The sequence below is a fragment of the Pongo pygmaeus genome, chromosome 15 (genome assembly GCF_028885625.2).
Source record: "Pongo pygmaeus isolate AG05252 chromosome 15, NHGRI_mPonPyg2-v2.0_pri, whole genome shotgun sequence".
Lineage (NCBI taxonomy): Eukaryota > Metazoa > Chordata > Mammalia > Primates > Hominidae > Pongo > Pongo pygmaeus.
This window is the reverse complement of record NC_072388.2, coordinates 32,873,911-32,892,607: the sequence shown is the minus strand read 5'-3', so window position 1 is coordinate 32,892,607 and position 18,697 is coordinate 32,873,911. Positions and strand designations below refer to the sequence as shown.

Here is an 18,697-nt window from a genome sequence, read left to right as displayed (position 1 = left end):
CCTCGGCTTCCCAAAGTGCTGGGATTGCAGGCGTGAACCACCGCGCCTGGCCAGATTCTATACTTTTTCGAGTTCTTTCTGACCTGAGTTCTCTGTATTTAGATTTTTGATAACTGTTCTATTAACAGTAGTACTCAACCAGAGGTGACTCTGCCCCCCAGAGGACATTTTGCAATATCTGGAGACATTTGTGGTTATCACAATTGGATGTTCTATGGTTACTACCAGTACATGGTGAGCCAAGGATGCTGTTAAACATCCTACAGTGGAGGCTGGGTGCCATGGCTCACCCCCATAATCCCAGCACTTTGGGAGGCCAAGGTGGGCAGATCACTTGAGGTCAGGGGTTCAAGACCAGCCTGGTCAACGTAGTGTAACCCCGTCTCTACTAAAAATACAAAAAATTCGCCAGCGTGGTGGCACGTGCCTGTAATCTCAGCTACTCAGCAGGTTGAGCCTGAAGGATCGCTTGAACCCGGGAGGCAGAGGTTGCACTGAGCCAAGATCATGCCACTGCACTTTAGTCTGGGTGACAAAGCAAGACTCCGTCTCAAAACAAAGGCCAGCGCAGTGGCTAACGCCTGTAATCACAGCACTTTGGGAGGCTGAGGCAGGCGGATCACCTGAGATCAGGAGTTCAAAACCAGCCTGGCCAACATGGCAAAACCCCGTCTCTACTAAAAATATAAAAATTAGCTGAGCATGGTGGCAGACACCTGTAATCCCAGCTACTGGGGAGGCTGAGGCAGGAGAATTACTTGAACCCAGGAGGCAGAGGTTACAGTGAGCTGAGATGGTGCCATTGCACTCCAGCCTGGGCAACAGAGTGATACTCCATCTCAGAAAAAAAAAGAAAAAAAGAAATTTACTGAAGAATCTGGTATGTAGAAAGTAGTATTGTATGTGAAACAAATTATGTAATTTTATGTATTTAACCCTTTATGTGTATATAATGAATGGCTGTTTTAAAATTTCTAATATATCGATAAAGTCATATGACTTCTAACACTATATATTTTTTTCGAGATGGTGTCTCGCTTTTTCGCCCAGGGTGGAGTGCAGTGGCACGATCTCAGCTCACTGCAAGCTCTGCCTCCTGGGTTCACGCCATTCTCCTGCCTCAGCCTCCCGAGTAGCTGGGACTACAGGCGCCCGCCACGACGCCCAGCTAATTTTTTGTATTTTTTAGTAGAGATGGGGTTTCACTGTGTTAGCCAGGATGGTCTCGATCTCCTGACCTCGTGATCCACCCGCCTTGGCCTCGCCTCCCAAAGTGCTGGGATTACAGGCATGAGCCACCGCGCCCGGCTTCTAACACTATATTTTATGTCGTTTCTAACTGTATTTTCAGTAGGAGTCTTCTGAATTGTTTGAAATAAAATTTGTAATTTATTTTTTCTTCCTTTTTTAGGGTAATCTACAGTTGCTGCAGAACTGCCTGGCAGTGTTAAATGGAGACACATAAGCCACACTCCGCCTTCCTGTTAAAAAGGGCTGCCTTCCTTCAAATTTTATTTTTGTTTTCTTAATGATGTTAAGCATTTATGCTCACTGGAAACAAACAAAAAGCAGCTGAAAAAGTGCATCAACTCCTCTTTTTCTGAGAAACATGGAGCAGCGCACGCCCAGGCGATGCCAGTCTGTGTGCTGTGATGCCGCACTGTGTTCCCCAGGACAGTGGTCCATCATCATGCACTGGTCATACTCAGAAGTCCAAAGTTCATTCTTCTTTAAAGTAGCCTCTATAACTTGTTTATTTTATAAATACTATTCCTTATGGCTGCCAATCTTATTTACCTTTAAATAATTTCTGAAGTTTAACCTTTTCAGAATGCATTGTTCAAACAAGATAAAGATTGCCTTTTTTGAATTTTTAAAATTTTGTTTTTAAAAGCATATGCCACCTTAGTTCATTCATGTATCCTGGTAAAGCATCTTAATCAGACTTATTTTTAATTACTGAATATTTCTTAGAAGTTTTGGGACAGATTTTATGTAATCTTTATAAGTATGATTTCAGAAGAAAAGCAAATGCATTAGTATGTTTGCCTTAAACTTGTAGACTAAACCAATTATTGTAAAATAAACAGCGATAACAGTGATAGTTTTTAACTCTATGGTCATTGTATCACTCTGGAAAATGTGGAGTAGCTGTAATAAATCTACTCCTGTATTATGCTTTACAGTGCAGGTCTTAGTTTTTCTTTTTTCTCATTTCTTTTGAAATGGCATCTCGAACAAAGTCCACCAATCCCTTTACAGAAGAATGAACTGCTCCTCTGTGTGTACTTCGTAGAAGGTGGAATCGGACAGAGGCAGGTTAGCGACAGTTATTCCTGAAATACAGGAGCAGAGTACAGTCTGTTGTGGTTTCCCGGATTCCGCGCCTAGCTCAGCCAATTAAGCATGAGACATAGGCCATTGAGCCACTTAGTAGTTACGCGGGTGGATAGGTTGGTATGTAGAGGGAAAGAGGTCTGCTGTAAAGAACAACACTTGTCTGTGGGGAAGGAAAAGTAGAATACTTGAAAGTTGGCATACAAACAGGATACTATCGCCAGTAGTTATATTACAAACATTATCGGCCTTTCTAATGTGAATGAACATTAGAAACATTACTGTCATTCCTAGTTTAAAGTTAAGGTTGCGTGGTTGGATTTTTCCACTATCTTTTTCTAATTTTTCTACCATTTGGAGACCGCAGGCATTTGGGCCTGTCACCCCTTGGATGGGTTCCTAGTTTGTTTACATTTTCCTGAACCCTCCTGAGCGCCTGTTCTTGGTCTAATCCCCAGTCGTGATGATTCCACACTTCCTCAGCAGCATGTTCTCTTGCCTCATTCATGAGCTGGTCAGTGTTTCGTCTCTTTAACTGACGTGTTCCCCAGTGCTGTTTGAACTGTTGAGTTTCCGTTGCTGGCTGAGTGCGTTTTGTCCTTCACGTAACCTTCACTGGTAAAAATAAGCCCATGTGATGTCCACCGGTGGATGAATGCTGGACCGAGAGCCCTAGCTTCTGGATCCAGGTCTAGCCCCTTCATCTGCTGCTCTGTGGCCCAGGGCAGGTTTGCTTGAGCTCTGCCTCAGTTCTCTAGTCTAAAGGACATGTTGACCTACCTCACAGGGGTGTTGTGAGGATTAATAAATGTTGGTACTCTGCTTTGGAAATGTGAAAATGCTGTGTAAGTGTTAAGAAATACTAAGTATAGGGTCAAAAGCTATACAGTGTTTCACTTAACCGTTTGCCATTCTGTATTTATCAAGGTGGTCTTTTCTGGGGAAGGAAGTAGAGTGGAAGGTGCATCCCTTGGCCCCTGGTTTACATTGTTAGAGTGCTTATTGTGGGAATGCACTCTAAAAAGTGGGCGTAGAATGAAAGCAGCAGTCCAGTGGCCCTCCCTTTTCTGTAGTTTCACTTTTCTTGCTTCAAGTTACAGCAGTCACCTGAAATCTGAAAATACTAAATGAAAAACTCCAGAAACAATTTATGTTTTAAATGTTATGCTGTTCTGAGTAGCGTGATGAAATCTGTTGCCGTCCTGCCTGGAACATTGAGTCATGCCTCTGTCCAGTGTGTCCATGCTGTATACACTGTCCACCTATCAAGCACTAAGTAGCTGTCTTGGTTGCCAACATAACAGATCACAAGAAGATTGAGGTTGGGTGCGGTGGCTTACCCCTGTAATCCCAGCACTTTGGGGGTACAAAGTGGGAAGATTGCTTGAGCCCAGGAGTTCAAGACCAGCCTGGGCAACTAAGCGAGATCCTATCTCTCAAAAAAATTTTGAAACAACTTTTTGGCCGGGCGCAGTGGCTCACGCCTGTGATCCCAGCACTTTGGGAGGCCAGGGCGGGCGGATCACGAGGTCAGGAGATCAAGACCATCCTGGCTAACACGGTGAAACCCCGTCTCTACTAAAAATACAAAAAATTAGCCGGGTGCGGTGGCGGGCACCTGTAGTCCCAGCTACTCGGGAGGCTGAGGCAGGAGGATGGCGTGAACCCGGGAGGTGGAGCTTGCAGTGAGCTGAGATCGCGCCACTGCACTCCAACCTGGACGACAGATCGAGACTCCGGCTCAAAAAAAAAAAAAAATTAGCTGGGCGTGGTGGCGGGTGCGTGTAATCCCAGCTACTCGGGAGGCTGAGGCAGGAGAATCACTTGAACCTGGGAGGCAGAGGCTGCAGTGAGCCAAGATCGCGCCATTGCACTCCAGCCTGGGCAACAAGAGCGAAACTCTGTCTCTAAATAAATAAAATAAAATAAAAAATGGCATGTAATATAAAAATGAGGGGAGAACGCTATTAGGTAGGATTTAACTTTGGCTACAGGTAACTAAAACAAATGAGCAGCTTAGACAGGACTTTTTTTTCTCACCTACCCAGAATTTAAGGGGTAGCGGTTTGGGGCTGTTGGCCAGGCTATTCACCAGGCAGCCCCTCCTCCGTCTGCTCTACCATGCCAGGTGTAAGGTCTCCCGGCCATGATGGTTGCTTCCACGTACCAAGGCGGCCGCTACACTCCAGGCCTCAGTCTGACTGCCAGGTAGAAAAAGGGGGTAGGGACAAAGACTTTCTTCAAAAAATGGCTTGGCCTTTTTATTCTCCTGGAGATGCCCTTTCCGGGGACGTGTGTCTAACTGGCCAGAACTGTGTTGTGTGATGAGGAAGTTGAGCTGTTTCAGCTGGGTGTGTTGATCTTGTGGACAAAATCAGGGTCTGTTAGTAAGACAGGAGTGGCCACTGCAGGATACCCTGCAAACAGCACAAAATGAGTCTGGACCTGAGAAACAGTAAAACTGACCTGTGATTAGAGGTTTAGTTTGTTGTTGTTGTTGTTGTTGCTGTTGATGTGTTTTTCTGGTTTTTGTTTTGTCTTGTTTTTTTGTTTTTTGTGACGGAGTCTCACTCTGTCGTCCAGGCTGGAGTGCAATGTCGCGATCTCAGCTTATTAGAACCTCCGCCTCCTGGGTTCAAGTTTTTCTCCCGCCTCAGCCTCCCGAGTAGCTGGGATTACAGGAACCCGCCATCATGCCCAGCTAATTTTTGTATTTTTTAGTAGAGACGGGGATTTCACCATGTTGGCCAGGCTGGTCTTGAACTCCTGACCTCAGGTTATCCGCCCGCCTTGGCCTCCCAAAGTGCTGGGATTACAGGCGTGAGCCACCGCACCCGGCCCAGAATTTTTTTTTTTTTTTTATTGTTTTACATTAGAGGCCAGGCGCGGTGGCTCACACCTGTAATCCCAGCACTTTGGGAGGCCGAGGAGGGCAAATCACGAGGTCAGGAGATGGAGACCATCCTGGCCAATATGGTGAAACTCCCGTCTCTACTAAAAATACAAAAATTAGCTGGGCGTGGTGGCGCGCACCTGTAGTCCCAGCTACTTGGGAGGCTGAGGCGGGAGAATCACTTGAACCCGGGGGGCGGAGGTTGCAATGAGCCGAGATCCCGCCACTGCACTCCAGCCTGCTGACAGAGCGAGACGCCATCTCAAAAAAAAAAAAAAAAAAAAAAAAATTATATACATATATATATATCATTAGAAGAAAATCAAATGAGTCTAGAGAGTTGGTTGTGGCCCTAGGACTTGTAACAGGACACGTAAACTCTGGGGCTGAGGCTGCCATTGTGGGGTGGCCTTTGGGGGTTCTATGCGCTGATGCTGAGCAAGCAAAGAGAAGCAAGAGTTTGGAGCAAACAGAGAGAAGCAGGGAGGCTTTCCGTGACCCCCTTGTCTAACACGTTAAGCCCTCAACCCCAGCCTTTTCTCTCCATGCCCTCTTCTCTATCCCTTGGTCCCCGTTTTTCCCCCTTCTGCTTCGTATTATTGCTTGTCTGTTCACTGTCCGTCTCCCCGTTCCATTTCTCTATTGTTTCACGAAAAGACCACCCTCAAAACGTAAGGGCTTTGCAACAACAATGATCATTCATTTGTATCCCAAGTCCGCAGTTTTGATGTTCTTCTCCCTGATGCCTAGGGTCTCGGCTGGGGACTGAAACTGTTTCCATGCATTTCTCTCCACAAAGACTCGGGCTTCCTCACGACACGGCAGCCTGCGTAGTCAGCCTTCTTCCGTGGCGGCGCAAACCTCCAAGACGATTCCGGGAGACCCAGATGGGAGCTGTAAGGATACCTTCGACCCAGCCTCGGGAGACCCTGGGCATCACTTCTGCCACATGCCGTTGTGCAAGGTAGTCACTAAGGCCAAACCAGATCCAAGGAGAGGGGAACTGGACTCAATGGGAGAAGTAGTAAAGATAAGAAACTTCTCAGGCTACTGTCCAAAAAAAATCGGCTGGACGCGGTTGCTCACGCCTGTAACCCTAGCACTTTGGGAGGCCGAGGCGGGCGGATCACCTGAGGTCAGGAGTTCAAGACCAGCCTGGTCTACTAAAATACAAAAATTAGCCGGGCATGATGGCGGATGCCTGTAATCCCAGCTACTCGGGAGGCTGAGACGGGAGAATCGCTTGAACCCGGGAGACGGTGGTTGCAGTGAGCCGAGATCACGCCACTGCACTCCAGCCTGGGCGGCTGAGCGAGATTCCGTCTCAGAAGAAACAAAACAAAAAAAACAAAAAACAAAAAAAATCGAGGACGGCTCACCATCTAAGCATAAAACGAAGGTTGAACACATTACACAGAATGTCTCAGATCGTGTGAGTTGACTATAAAACATAACAGTGGCCGGACGTGGTGGTTCACGCCTGTAATCCCAACACTTTGAGAGGCTGAGGTGGGCAGATCACCTGAGGTCGGGAGTTCGAGACCAGCCTACCAACATGGAGAAACCCCGTGTCTACTAAAAATACAAAATTAGCCGGGCGTGGTGGCGCATGCCTGTAATCCCAGCTACTCGGGAGGCTGAGGCAAGAGAATCGCTTGAACCCGGGAGGCGGAGGTTGCGGTGAGCCGAGATCGCGCCATTGCACTCCAGCCTGGACAACAAGAGCGAAACTCCGTCTCTAATAATAATAATAATAATACAATAATAATAATAGTGTATTTACAGATTTCCCCAAGTGTTTAAAAATGGTTTGTTGTCCAGCGTTATACACTTAACTCGACCAGTGCACGGTTTGCATAGTGGACAACTTTGTACTTTGTCCTGATTTTTTTTTCCCTCAAAGTAAGAGGCTTGAGTCCCCCCCGACTCCACCCGGCCCCCCTCCTTTAGGTTTTCCTAGGTTTCGTCGCCGCGTATGTTACAGCCATTTCTGACAGGCCTACCAGGGAAGATGCTCAAGGAAAACGATGTTCTGTCAAGCTGCTTGGGGAAATCTTAGTGCTTAATGTTTAACCGGGGGGAGGAGGCGAACCTCATAATAGTTGTGCCCTGTGGGGAAGACTTCCGTTGGGCTGGCGGGAAGAGAAGGGGCCGAAACTTGCTTTTTGCTGAAAGGAAGGTGAGCCCAAACCCGAGCCCTGCCCGGCCCAGACGCTAGGTCCCTCGGGGACTGGGCGGTGGGGCCGCAAGCTCTTTCTCTTTCTCTTTCTCTTCTTTCTCTTTCTCTTTCTCTCTCTCCCCCTCTTTTCTTCTCTCTCTCTATCTTCTCTCTCCTGTCTCTCTCTCTCTTCTGTCACTGTCTCTCTCTCTCTGTCTTCTCTCTCCCCCTCTCCTGTCTCTCTCTCTCTTCTCTCTGTCACTGTCTCTCTCTCTGTCTTCTCTCTCCCCTCTCTCTCTCTCTTCTCTCTGTCACTGTCTCTCTCTCTCTGTGTCTCTCTCTTTTATCTGTCACTGTCTCTCTCCCTCCCTCTCTCTCTCTCTCTCTGTCACTCTCTCTCTCGTCCTCTCAGGCCTCCCTTTCAGGTCCCAGACTCCCGGCCGCGCGCCCACTTGCGCCCACCCAGCCCCGGAGACACCCATGCCTGTCCCGCGCCGTCAGTAGGTCCCCGGTCTGGGAGCTGGAGAGACCGGAGCGCCGGGGACGACCCCAGCGAGGGCGTGGCGTATGCAGATGAGCACGGCGCGCGGAGGCTGCCGGTCACGCTCGGCCTGGGACCCCACGTCCCGCGCGCGATATCCGAGTGCTGTCGGGGTGTCTTCTCCTAGTGGTGAAGGTGGAGCGAGGGGGCTGGAGAGGGTGAGGGGGCTGGGGCCGCACGAGAGAAGTGACCGTGTGTTTAGAGTGTGGTGGGCGCGAGGGTATGAGAGGAAGCCGCACCGAATGCTCATACTTACCTGGCAGGGGAGATACCATGATCACGAAGGGGGTTTTTTCAGGGCGAGGCTTATCCATTGCACTCCGGATGTGCTGACCCCTGCGATTTCCCCAAATGTAGGAAACTCGACTGCGTAATTTGTGGTAGTGGGGGACTGCGTTCGCGCTTTCCCCTGATTTGTTGAAGTTGAAGAGTAGCTGTGACTGGCTGGTTGGTGTTTACGAACGGCTTGTTTGTGTCTTTCTGCCTTTGAGTTTTGGTGGCGGGAAAATGACTTCTGTGTTTTTTCCCAATTTGTAGAGAATCCTTTAGCAAGGAGTAAATCATGCTTGTTGGTTTCTGTTCTCCCCGATATTCTCGCGAGAACGTCACGATCTCGTGCTTCCTTGACGCCAAAGCCGCGTTTTTTCTGGAAGTTTGGCGTGTGGAGAGAAAAAGCCGCAACTGCTGTTTCTTCCGTGGGGAAAATATTCTAGGATCTGTTAACCGCTGGCAGAGACGACAGAATATGTGTGGGCAATTAATCCTGGTACATGCAAGCATCCGGGTTAGAGGTTTAGGAAGGACCTGTCGGGGTTGAGTTCCCACCCAGGGGGAGATCGAGTCCGCGGGAGCTGCTGATCCCACCCAGGCAGGTGCTGGGCTTGTTGGCAGCAGGGTCTTCTGGAAGGACTAGAACGGAGTCATCCCACTCCCAAAGAGAAGCAGGCGCGTCATGCATGACAGTGAAGGCCGGACTATACAGTAAGGCCCTCAAGAACAGGAGACTTTGGGTTCTCGCTAATGGCCTTGGGAGACCACGCAAGACTGGTCAGAAAAGCCATGTAGAAAGGCTTTTCATGAGCCTGGCGCGGTGGCTCACGCCTGTAATCCCAGCACTTTGAGAGGCCGAGGCGAGCGGATCACTTGAGGCCAGGAGTTCGAGACCAACCTGGGCAACATGGTGAAACCCCCGTCTCTACTAAAAATACAAAAATTAGCCAGGCGTCGTGGCGCGTGCCTGTAATTCCACCTGCTCCAGAGGCTGAGGCATGAGAATTGCTTGAACCCGGGAGGCGGAGGTTGCACTGAGCGGAGATGGCACCCCTGCACTCCAGCCTGGGCGACAGAGCAAGACTCTGTCTCAAAAAAAAAAAAAAAAAGAAAGAAAAAGGCTTTTCATGAATGCTTTCAGGAGAGTCTCCTGACAGCCTCTGTACATGTCCCCAGGAGGAAACAAGAGACTCTGATGTTCAGGGCCACCATCCTGACATGGAACCTTTCCTCCAATTATAATGTTGCCATTTTGCTGTCTTAAGACCCTTATGTCCAAGCCTTCCCAGACCTCAGCACCCCCGGGATATGTGTAATAGAAGGGTAAATACAGGCCAGGCGTGGTGGCTCACACCTGTAATCCCAGCGCTTTGGGAGGCCGAGGTGGGCAGATCACCTGAGGTCAGGAGTTCGAGACCAGCTTGACCAACATGGCGAAATCCTGTCTCTACTAAAAATACAAAAATTAGCCGGGCGTGGTGGTGTGTGTCTGTAATCCCAGCTACACGGGAGGCTGAGGCAGGAGAATCGCTTGAACCCAGGAGGCGGAGAGGTTGCAGTGAGCTGAGATCGTGCCACTTGGACCACTCCAGCCAGTCTGGGCAACAGAGCGAGACTCTGTCTCAAAAAAAAAAAAAAAAAAAAAAAAATTAGCCAGTTAGCCATGTGTGGTAACGCAAACCTGTGGTTCCAGCTAAGGAGGAAGGCTGAGGCCAGAGGACCGCTTGAACCCAGGAGTTCGAGGCTGCAGTGAGTAAGCTAACGCCACTGCACCCCAGCCTGGGTGACAGAGAGAGACCTTGTCTCAAAAAGCAGAGACTCACGCCTCAAAGGAAGGGGAAATGTCTCTTTTCCTTATGGCACCAGGGGCACATGTTTTTGTTTTTTCTTTTTTGAGGCAGGCTCTTGTCACTCGGGTGGGAGTGCAGTGGCGCCATCAACCGCTCACTGCAGCCTCCTCCTGCCTTCTGTTTTGTTTTGGTTTGTTTTGTTTTAATTTAGAGACGAGGTCTCTTGCTGTGTTGCCCAAGCTGGTCTCCAACTCCTGGGCTCAAGTGATCGCTCTCGCCTCGGCCTCCGAAAGCGCTAGGATTACAGGCGTGAGCCACCTTGCCCGGCCAAAATTTTTCTTTCCTTCTTCCAGTTTTGTATTTACTTTTTTTTTTTTTTTTTTGAGACAGAGTCTCGCTCTGTTGCCCAGACTGGCTGGAGTGGTCCAAGTGGCACGATCTCAGCTCACTGCAACCTCTCCGCCTCCTGGGTTCAAGCGATTCTCCTGCCTCAGCCTCCCGTGTAGCTGGGATTACAGACACACACCACCACGCCCGGCTAATTTTTGTATTTTTAGTAGAGACAGGATTTCGCCATGTTGGTCAAGCTGGTCTCGAACTCCTGACCTCAGGTGATCTGCCCACCTCGGCCTCCCAAAGCGCTGGGATTACAGGTGTGAGCCACCACGCCTGGCCTGTATTTACCCTTCTATTACACATATCCCGGGGGTGCTGAGGTCTGGGAAGGCTTGGACATAAGGGTCTTAAGACAGCAAAATGGCAACATTATAATTGGAGGAAAGGTTCCATGTCAGGATGGTGGCCCTGAACATCAGAGTCTCTTGTTTCCTCCTGGGGACATGTACAGAGGCTGTCAGGAGACTCTCCTGAAAGCATTCATGAAAAGCCTTTTTCTTTCTTTTTTTTTTTTTTTTTGAGACAGAGTCTTGCTCTGTCGCCCAGGCTGGAGTGCAGGGGTGCCATCTCCGCTCAGTGCAACCTCCGCCTCCCGGGTTCAAGCAATTCTCATGCCTCAGCCTCTGGAGCAGGTGGAATTACAGGCACGCGCCACGACGCCTGGCTAATTTTTGTATTTTTAGTAGAGACGGGGGTTTCACCATGTTGCCCAGGTTGGTCTCGAACTCCTGGCCTCAAGTGATCCGCTCGCCTCGGCCTCTCAAAGTGCTGGGATTACAGGCGTGAGCCACCGCGCCAGGCTCATGAAAAGCCTTTCTACATGGCTTTTCTGACCAGTCTTGCGTGGTCTCCCAAGGCCATTAGCGAGAACCCAAAGTCTCCTGTTCTTGAGGGCCTTACTGTATAGTCCGGCCTTCACTGTCATGCATGACGCGCCTGCTTCTCTTTGGGAGTGGGATGACTCCGTTCTAGTCCTTCCAGAAGACCCTGCTGCCAACAAGCCCAGCACCTGCCTGGGTGGGATCAGCAGCTCCCGCGGACTCGATCTCCCCCTGGGTGGGAACTCAACCCCGACAGGTCCTTCCTAAACCTCTAACCCGGATGCTTGCATGTACCAGGATTAATTGCCCACACATATTCTGTCGTCTCTGCCAGCGGTTAACAGATCCTAGAATATTTTCCCCACGGAAGAAACAGCAGTTGCGGCTTTTTCTCTCCACACGCCAAACTTCCAGAAAAAACGCGGCTTTGGCGTCAAGGAAGCACGAGATCGTGACGTTCTCGCGAGAATATCGGGGAGAACAGAAACCAACAAGCATGATTTACTCCTTGCTAAAGGATTCTCTACAAATTGGGAAAAAACACAGAAGTCATTTTCCCGCCACCAAAACTCAAAGGCAGAAAGACACAAACAAGCCGTTCGTAAACACCAACCAGCCAGTCACAGCTACTCTTCAACTTCAACAAATCAGGGGAAAGCGCGAACGCAGTCCCCCACTACCACAAATTACGCAGTCGAGTTTCCTACATTTGGGGAAATCGCAGGGGTCAGCACATCCGGAGTACAATGGATAAGCCTCGCCCTGAAAAAACCCCCTTCGTGATCATGGTATCTCCCCTGCCAGGTAAGTATGAGCATTCGGTGCGGCTTCCTCTCATACCCTCGCGCCCACCACACTCTAAACACACGGTCACTTCTCTCGTGCGGCCCCAGCCCCCTCACCCTCTCCAGCCCCCTCGCTCCACCTTCACCACTAGGAGAAGACACCCCGACAGCACTCGGATATCGCGCGCGGGACGTGGGGTCCCAGGCCGAGCGTGACCGGCAGCCTCCGCGCGCCGTGCTCATCTGCATACGCCACGCCCTCGCTGGGGTCGTCCCCGGCGCTCCGGTCTCTCCAGCTCCCAGACCGGGGACCTACTGACGGCGCGGGACAGGCATGGGTGTCTCCGGGGCTGGGTGGGCGCAAGTGGGCGCGCGGCCGGGAGTCTGGGACCTGAAAGGGAGGCCTGAGAGGACGAGAGAGAGAGTGACAGAGAGAGAGAGAGAGAGGGAGGGAGAGAGACAGTGACAGATAAAAGAGAGAGACACAGAGAGAGAGAGACAGTGACAGAGAGAAGAGAGAGAGAGAGGGGAGAGAGAAGACAGAGAGAGAGACAGTGACAGAGAGAAGAGAGAGAGAGACAGGAGAGGGGGAGAGAGAAGACAGAGAGAGAGAGACAGTGACAGAAGAGAGAGAGAGACAGGAGAGAGAAGATAGAGAGAGAGAAGAAAAGAGGGGGAGAGAGAGAAAGAGAAAGAGAAAGAAGAGAAAGAGAAAGAGAAAGAGCTTGCGGCCCCACCGCCCAGTCCCCGAGGGACCTAGCGTCTGGGCCGGGCAGGGCTCGGGTTTGGGCTCACCTTCCTTTCAGCAAAAAGCAAGTTTCGGCCCCTTCTCTTCCCGCCAGCCCAACGGAAGTCTTCCCCACAGGGCACAACTATTATGAGGTTCGCCTCCTCCCCCCGGTTAAACATTAAGCACTAAGATTTCCCCAAGCAGCTTGACAGAACATCGTTTTCCTTGAGCATCTTCCCTGGTAGGCCTGTCAGAAATGGCTGTAACATACGCGGCGACGAAACCTAGGAAAACCTAAAGGAGGGGGGCCGGGTGGAGTCGGGGGGGACTCAAGCCTCTTACTTTGAGGGAAAAAAAAATCAGGACAAAGTACAAAGTTGTCCACTATGCAAACCGTGCACTGGTCGAGTTAAGTGTATAACGCTGGACAACAAACCATTTTTAAACACTTGGGGAAATCTGTAAATACACTATTATTATTATTGTATTATTATTATTATTATTAGAGACGGAGTTTCGCTCTTGTTGTCCAGGCTGGAGTGCAATGGCGCGATCTCGGCTCACCGCAACCTCCGCCTCCCGGGTTCAAGCGATTCTCTTGCCTCAGCCTCCCGAGTAGCTGGGATTACAGGCATGCGCCACCACGCCCGGCTAATTTTGTATTTTTAGTAGACACGGGGTTTCTCCATGTTGGTAGGCTGGTCTCGAACTCCCGACCTCAGGTGATCTGCCCACCTCAGCCTCTCAAAGTGTTGGGATTACAGGCGTGAACCACCACGTCCGGCCACTGTTATGTTTTATAGTCAACTCACACGATCTGAGACATTCTGTGTAATGTGTTCAACCTTCGTTTTATGCTTAGATGGTGAGCCGTCCTCGATTTTTTTTGTTTTTTGTTTTTTTTGTTTTGTTTCTTCTGAGACGGAATCTCGCTCAGCCGCCCAGGCTGGAGTGCAGTGGCGTGATCTCGGCTCACTGCAACCACCGTCTCCCGGGTTCAAGCGATTCTCCCGTCTCAGCCTCCCGAGTAGCTGGGATTACAGGCATCCGCCATCATGCCCGGCTAATTTTTGTATTTTAGTAGACCAGGCTGGTCTTGAACTCCTGACCTCAGGTGATCCGCCCGCCTCGGCCTCCCAAAGTGCTAGGGTTACAGGCGTGAGCAACCGCGTCCAGCCGATTTTTTTTGGACAGTAGCCTGAGAAGTTTCTTATCTTTACTACTTCTCCCATTGAGTCCAGTTCCCCTCTCCTTGGATCTGGTTTGGCCTTAGTGACTACCTTGCACAACGGCATGTGGCAGAAGTGATGCCCAGGGTCTCCCGAGGCTGGGTCGAAGGTATCCTTACAGCTCCCATCTGGGTCTCCCGGAATCGTCTTGGAGGTTTGCGCCGCCACGGAAGAAGGCTGACTACGCAGGCTGCCGTGTCGTGAGGAAGCCCGAGTCTTTGTGGAGAGAAATGCATGGAAACAGTTTCAGTCCCCAGCCGAGACCCTAGGCATCAGGGAGAAGAACATCAAAACTGCGGACTTGGGATACAAATGAATGATCATTGTTGTTGCAAAGCCCTTACGTTTTGAGGGTGGTCTTTTCGTGAAACAATAGAGAAATGGAACGGGGAGACGGACAGTGAACAGACAAGCAATAATACGAAGCAGAAGGGGGAAAAACGGGGACCAAGGGATAGAGAAGAGGGCATGGAGAGAAAAGGCTGGGGTTGAGGGCTTAACGTGTTAGACAAGGGGGTCACGGAAAGCCTCCCTGCTTCTCTCTGTTTGCTCCAAACTCTTGCTTCTCTTTGCTTGCTCAGCATCAGCGCATAGAACCCCCAAAGGCCACCCCACAATGGCAGCCTCAGCCCCAGAGTTTACGTGTCCTGTTACAAGTCCTAGGGCCACAACCAACTCTCTAGACTCATTTGATTTTCTTCTAATGATATATATATATGTATATAATTTTTTTTTTTTTTTTTTTTTTTTGAGATGGCGTCTCGCTCTGTCAGCAGGCTGGAGTGCAGTGGCGGGATCTCGGCTCATTGCAACCTCCGCCCCCCGGGTTCAAGTGATTCTCCCGCCTCAGCCTCCCAAGTAGCTGGGACTACAGGTGCGCGCCACCACGCCCAGCTAATTTTTGTATTTTTAGTAGAGACGGGAGTTTCACCATATTGGCCAGGATGGTCTCCATCTCCTGACCTCGTGATTTGCCCTCCTCGGCCTCCCAAAGTGCTGGGATTACAGGTGTGAGCCACCGCGCCTGGCCTCTAATGTAAAACAATAAAAAAAAAAAAAAAATTCTGGGCCGGGTGCGGTGGCTCACGCCTGTAATCCCAGCACTTTGGGAGGCCAAGGCGGGCGGATAACCTGAGGTCAGGAGTTCAAGACCAGCCTGGCCAACATGGTGAAATCCCCGTCTCTACTAAAAAATACAAAAATTAGCTGGGCATGATGGCGGGTTCCTGTAATCCCAGCTACTCGGGAGGCTGAGGCGGGAGAAAAACTTGAACCCAGGAGGCGGAGGTTCTAATAAGCTGAGATCGCGACATTGCACTCCAGCCTGGACGACAGAGTGAGACTCCGTCACAAAAAACAAAAAAACAAGACAAAACAAAAACCAGAAAAACACATCAACAGCAACAACAACAACAACAACAACAAACTAAACCTCTAATCACAGGTCAGTTTTACTGTTTCTCAGGTCCAGACTCATTTTGTGCTGTTTGCAGGGTATCCTGCAGTGGCCACTCCTGTCTTACTAACAGACCCTGATTTTGTCCACAAGATCAACACACCCAGCTGAAACAGCTCAACTTCCTCATCACACAACACAGTTCTGGCCAGTTAGACACACGTCCCCGGAAAGGGCATCTCCAGGAGAATAAAAAGGCCAAGCCATTTTTTGAAGAAAGTCTTTGTCCCTACCCCCTTTTTCTACCTGGCAGTCAGACTGAGGCCTGGAGTGTAGCGGCCGCCTTGGTACGTGGAAGCAACCATCATGGCCGGGAGACCTTACACCTGGCATGGTAGAGCAGACGGAGGAGGGGCTGCCTGGTGAATAGCCTGGCCAACAGCCCCAAACCGCTACCCCTTAAATTCTGGGTAGGTGAGAAAAAAAAGTCCTGTCTAAGCTGCTCATTTGTTTTAGTTACCTGTAGCCAAAGTTAAATCCTACCTAATAGCGTTCTCCCCTCATTTTTATATTACATGCCATTTTTTATTTTATTTTATTTATTTAGAGACAGAGTTTCGCTCTTGTTGCCCAGGCTGGAGTGCAATGGCGCGATCTTGGCTCACTGCAGCCTCTGCCTCCCAGGTTCAAGTGATTCTCCTGCCTCAGCCTCCCGAGTAGCTGGGATTACACGCACCCGCCACCACGCCCAGCTAATTTTTTTTTTTTTTTGAGCCGGAGTCTCGATCTGTCGTCCAGGTTGGAGTGCAGTGGCGCGATCTCAGCTCACTGCAAGCTCCACCTCCCGGGTTCACGCCATCCTCCTGCCTCAGCCTCCCGAGTAGCTGGGACTACAGGTGCCCGCCACCGCACCCGGCTAATTTTTTGTATTTTTAGTAGAGACGGGGTTTCACCGTGTTAGCCAGGATGGTCTTGATCTCCTGACCTCGTGATCCGCCCGCCCTGGCCTCCCAAAGTGCTGGGATCACAGGCGTGAGCCACTGCGCCCGGCCAAAAAGTTGTTTCAAAATTTTTTTGAGAGATAGGATCTCGCTTAGTTGCCCAGGCTGGTCTTGAACTCCTGGGCTCAAGCAATCTTCCCACTTTGTACCCCCAAAGTGCTGGGATTACAGGGGTAAGCCACCGCACCCAACCTCAATCTTCTTGTGATCTGTTATGTTGGCAACCAAGACAGCTACTTAGTGGTTGATAGGTGGACAGTGTATACAGCATGGACACACTGGACAGAGGCATGACTCAATGTTCCAGGCAGGACGGCAACAGATTTCATCACGCTACTCAGAACAGCATAACATTTAAAACATAAATTGTTTCTGGAGTTTCTCATTTAGTATTTTCAGATTTCAGGTGACTGCTGTAACTTGAAGCAAGAAAAGTGAAACTACAGAAAAGGGAGGGCCACTGGACTGCTGCTTTCATTCTACGCCCACTTTTTAGAGTGCATTCCCACAATAAGCACTCTAACAATGTAAACCAGGGGCCAAGGGATGCACCTTCCACTCTACTTCCTTCCCCAGAAAAGACCACCTTGATAAATACAGAATGGCAAACGGTTAAGTGAAACACTGTATAGCTTTTGACCCTATACTTAGTATTTCTTAACATTTACACAGCATTTTCACATTTCCAAAGCAGAGTACCAACATTTATTAATCCTCACAACACCCCTGTGAGGTAGGTCAACATGTCCTTTAGACTAGAGAACTGAGGCAGAGCTCAAGCAAACCTGCCCTGGGCCACAGAGCAGCAGATGAAGGGGCTAGACCTGGATCCAGAAGCTAGGGCTCTCGGTCCAGCATTCATCCACCGGTGGACATCACATGGGCTTATTTTTACCAGTGAAGGTTACGTGAAGGACAAAACGCACTCAGCCAGCAACGGAAACTCAACAGTTCAAACAGCACTGGGGAACATGTCAGTTAAAGAGACGAAACACTGACCAGCTCATGAATGAGGCAAGAGAACATGCTGCTGAGGAAGTGTGGAATCATCACGACTGGGGATTAGACCAAGAACAGGCGCTCAGGAGGGTTCAGGAAAATGTAAACAAACTAGGAACCCATCCAAGGGGTGACAGGCCCAAATGCCTGCGGTCTCCAAATGGTAGAAAAATTAGAAAAAGATAGTGGAAAAATCCAACCACGCAACCTTAACTTTAAACTAGGAATGACAGTAATGTTTCTAATGTTCATTCACATTAGAAAGGCCGATAATGTTTGTAATATAACTACTGGCGATAGTATCCTGTTTGTATGCCAACTTTCAAGTATTCTACTTTTCCTTCCCCACAGACAAGTGTTGTTCTTTACAGCAGACCTCTTTCCCTCTACATACCAACCTATCCACCCGCGTAACTACTAAGTGGCTCAATGGCCTATGTCTCATGCTTAATTGGCTGAGCTAGGCGCGGAATCCGGGAAACCACAACAGACTGTACTCTGCTCCTGTATTTCAGGAATAACTGTCGCTAACCTGCCTCTGTCCGATTCCACCTTCTACGAAGTACACACAGAGGAGCAGTTCATTCTTCTGTAAAGGGATTGGTGGACTTTGTTCGAGATGCCATTTCAAAAGAAATGAGAAAAAAGAAAAACTAAGACCTGCACTGTAAAGCATAATACAGGAGTAGATTTATTACAGCTACTCCACATTTTCCAGAGTGATACAGTGTCTCGGTAGGAGGCAGGAACCCGGGTTCCCGGTTCAGAAACAGGGTTAGAAACACTCTCCCGACGGAGATCAAGTGGCTGTCATCGGCCTGTTCTCCTCAAGTATCGAGTGGGATCAGTTGAGGGCTGAGCAAAAGTGGGGACTGGGAAGATGACGAGAAAAGATAACTTTTCCTAGATTGTCAAGCTGAAGTCAGACTGAGGAGTGAACAGTGTGAAGGAGAGGTTGAGAGCCTCACGGTGTGGAAGGCATAAGGGTTAGAGGCGAGGTTGGAGGGATGTGGGTGCTGGTGTTTGAGGACCTACTGGATTTTGTGCTGTGTGTCCCTCAGCGCCTAGATTCCTGCTTCGTAGGTGGTGAGACACTGCATGTAGCGTGTTTACCTCAGAGACTGTCACTTATGAGGGTGCCCATCATTATTATTTTTGGTGACAAGGTAGCTGCTATTTTCCTGTAAGCAGAAGCTGGGGAAGAAAATGGTGGGATTGGCCGGGCGCGGTGGCTCACGCCTGTAATCCCAGCTCTTTGGGAGGCCGAGGTGGGCGGATCACCTGAGGTCAGGGGTTCGAGACCAGCCTCAACATGGAGAAACCCCGTCTCTACTAAAAATACAAAATTAGC

The 18,697-nt window shown here is 49.7% G+C and overlaps 1 protein-coding gene and 2 non-coding genes across 9 annotated transcripts in view; 2 read left to right on the top strand and 1 right to left on the bottom strand.

Annotated features, from left to right (window-relative positions):
- The window catches only part of SNX6 (sorting nexin 6), an 87,131-nt gene extending 83,955 nt beyond the window's left edge, over positions 1-3,176 (top strand). For all 7 annotated transcript variants that reach the window (XM_063651541.1, XM_063651542.1, XM_054447899.2 and 4 more), the window contains one exon: positions 1,412-3,176. In XM_063651541.1, coding sequence (XP_063507611.1) covers positions 1,412-1,465 — 54 coding nt within the window. In that variant the 3' untranslated portion in view covers positions 1,466-3,176. The remainder of the gene's footprint in view (positions 1-1,411) is intronic.
- Positions 3,177-8,177: 5,001 nt separating this feature from the next.
- LOC129013456 (U1 spliceosomal RNA) lies at positions 8,178-8,341 on the top strand. Its single transcript, XR_008493929.2, has one exon. It is a non-coding gene; the product is annotated as a U1 spliceosomal RNA (small nuclear RNA).
- A 3,513-nt stretch (positions 8,342-11,854) lies between these two features.
- Positions 11,855-12,018, bottom strand: LOC129013445 (U1 spliceosomal RNA). The gene has a single exon (XR_008493921.2). It is a non-coding gene; the product is annotated as a U1 spliceosomal RNA (small nuclear RNA).
- Positions 12,019-18,697: the final 6,679 nt, after the last annotated feature.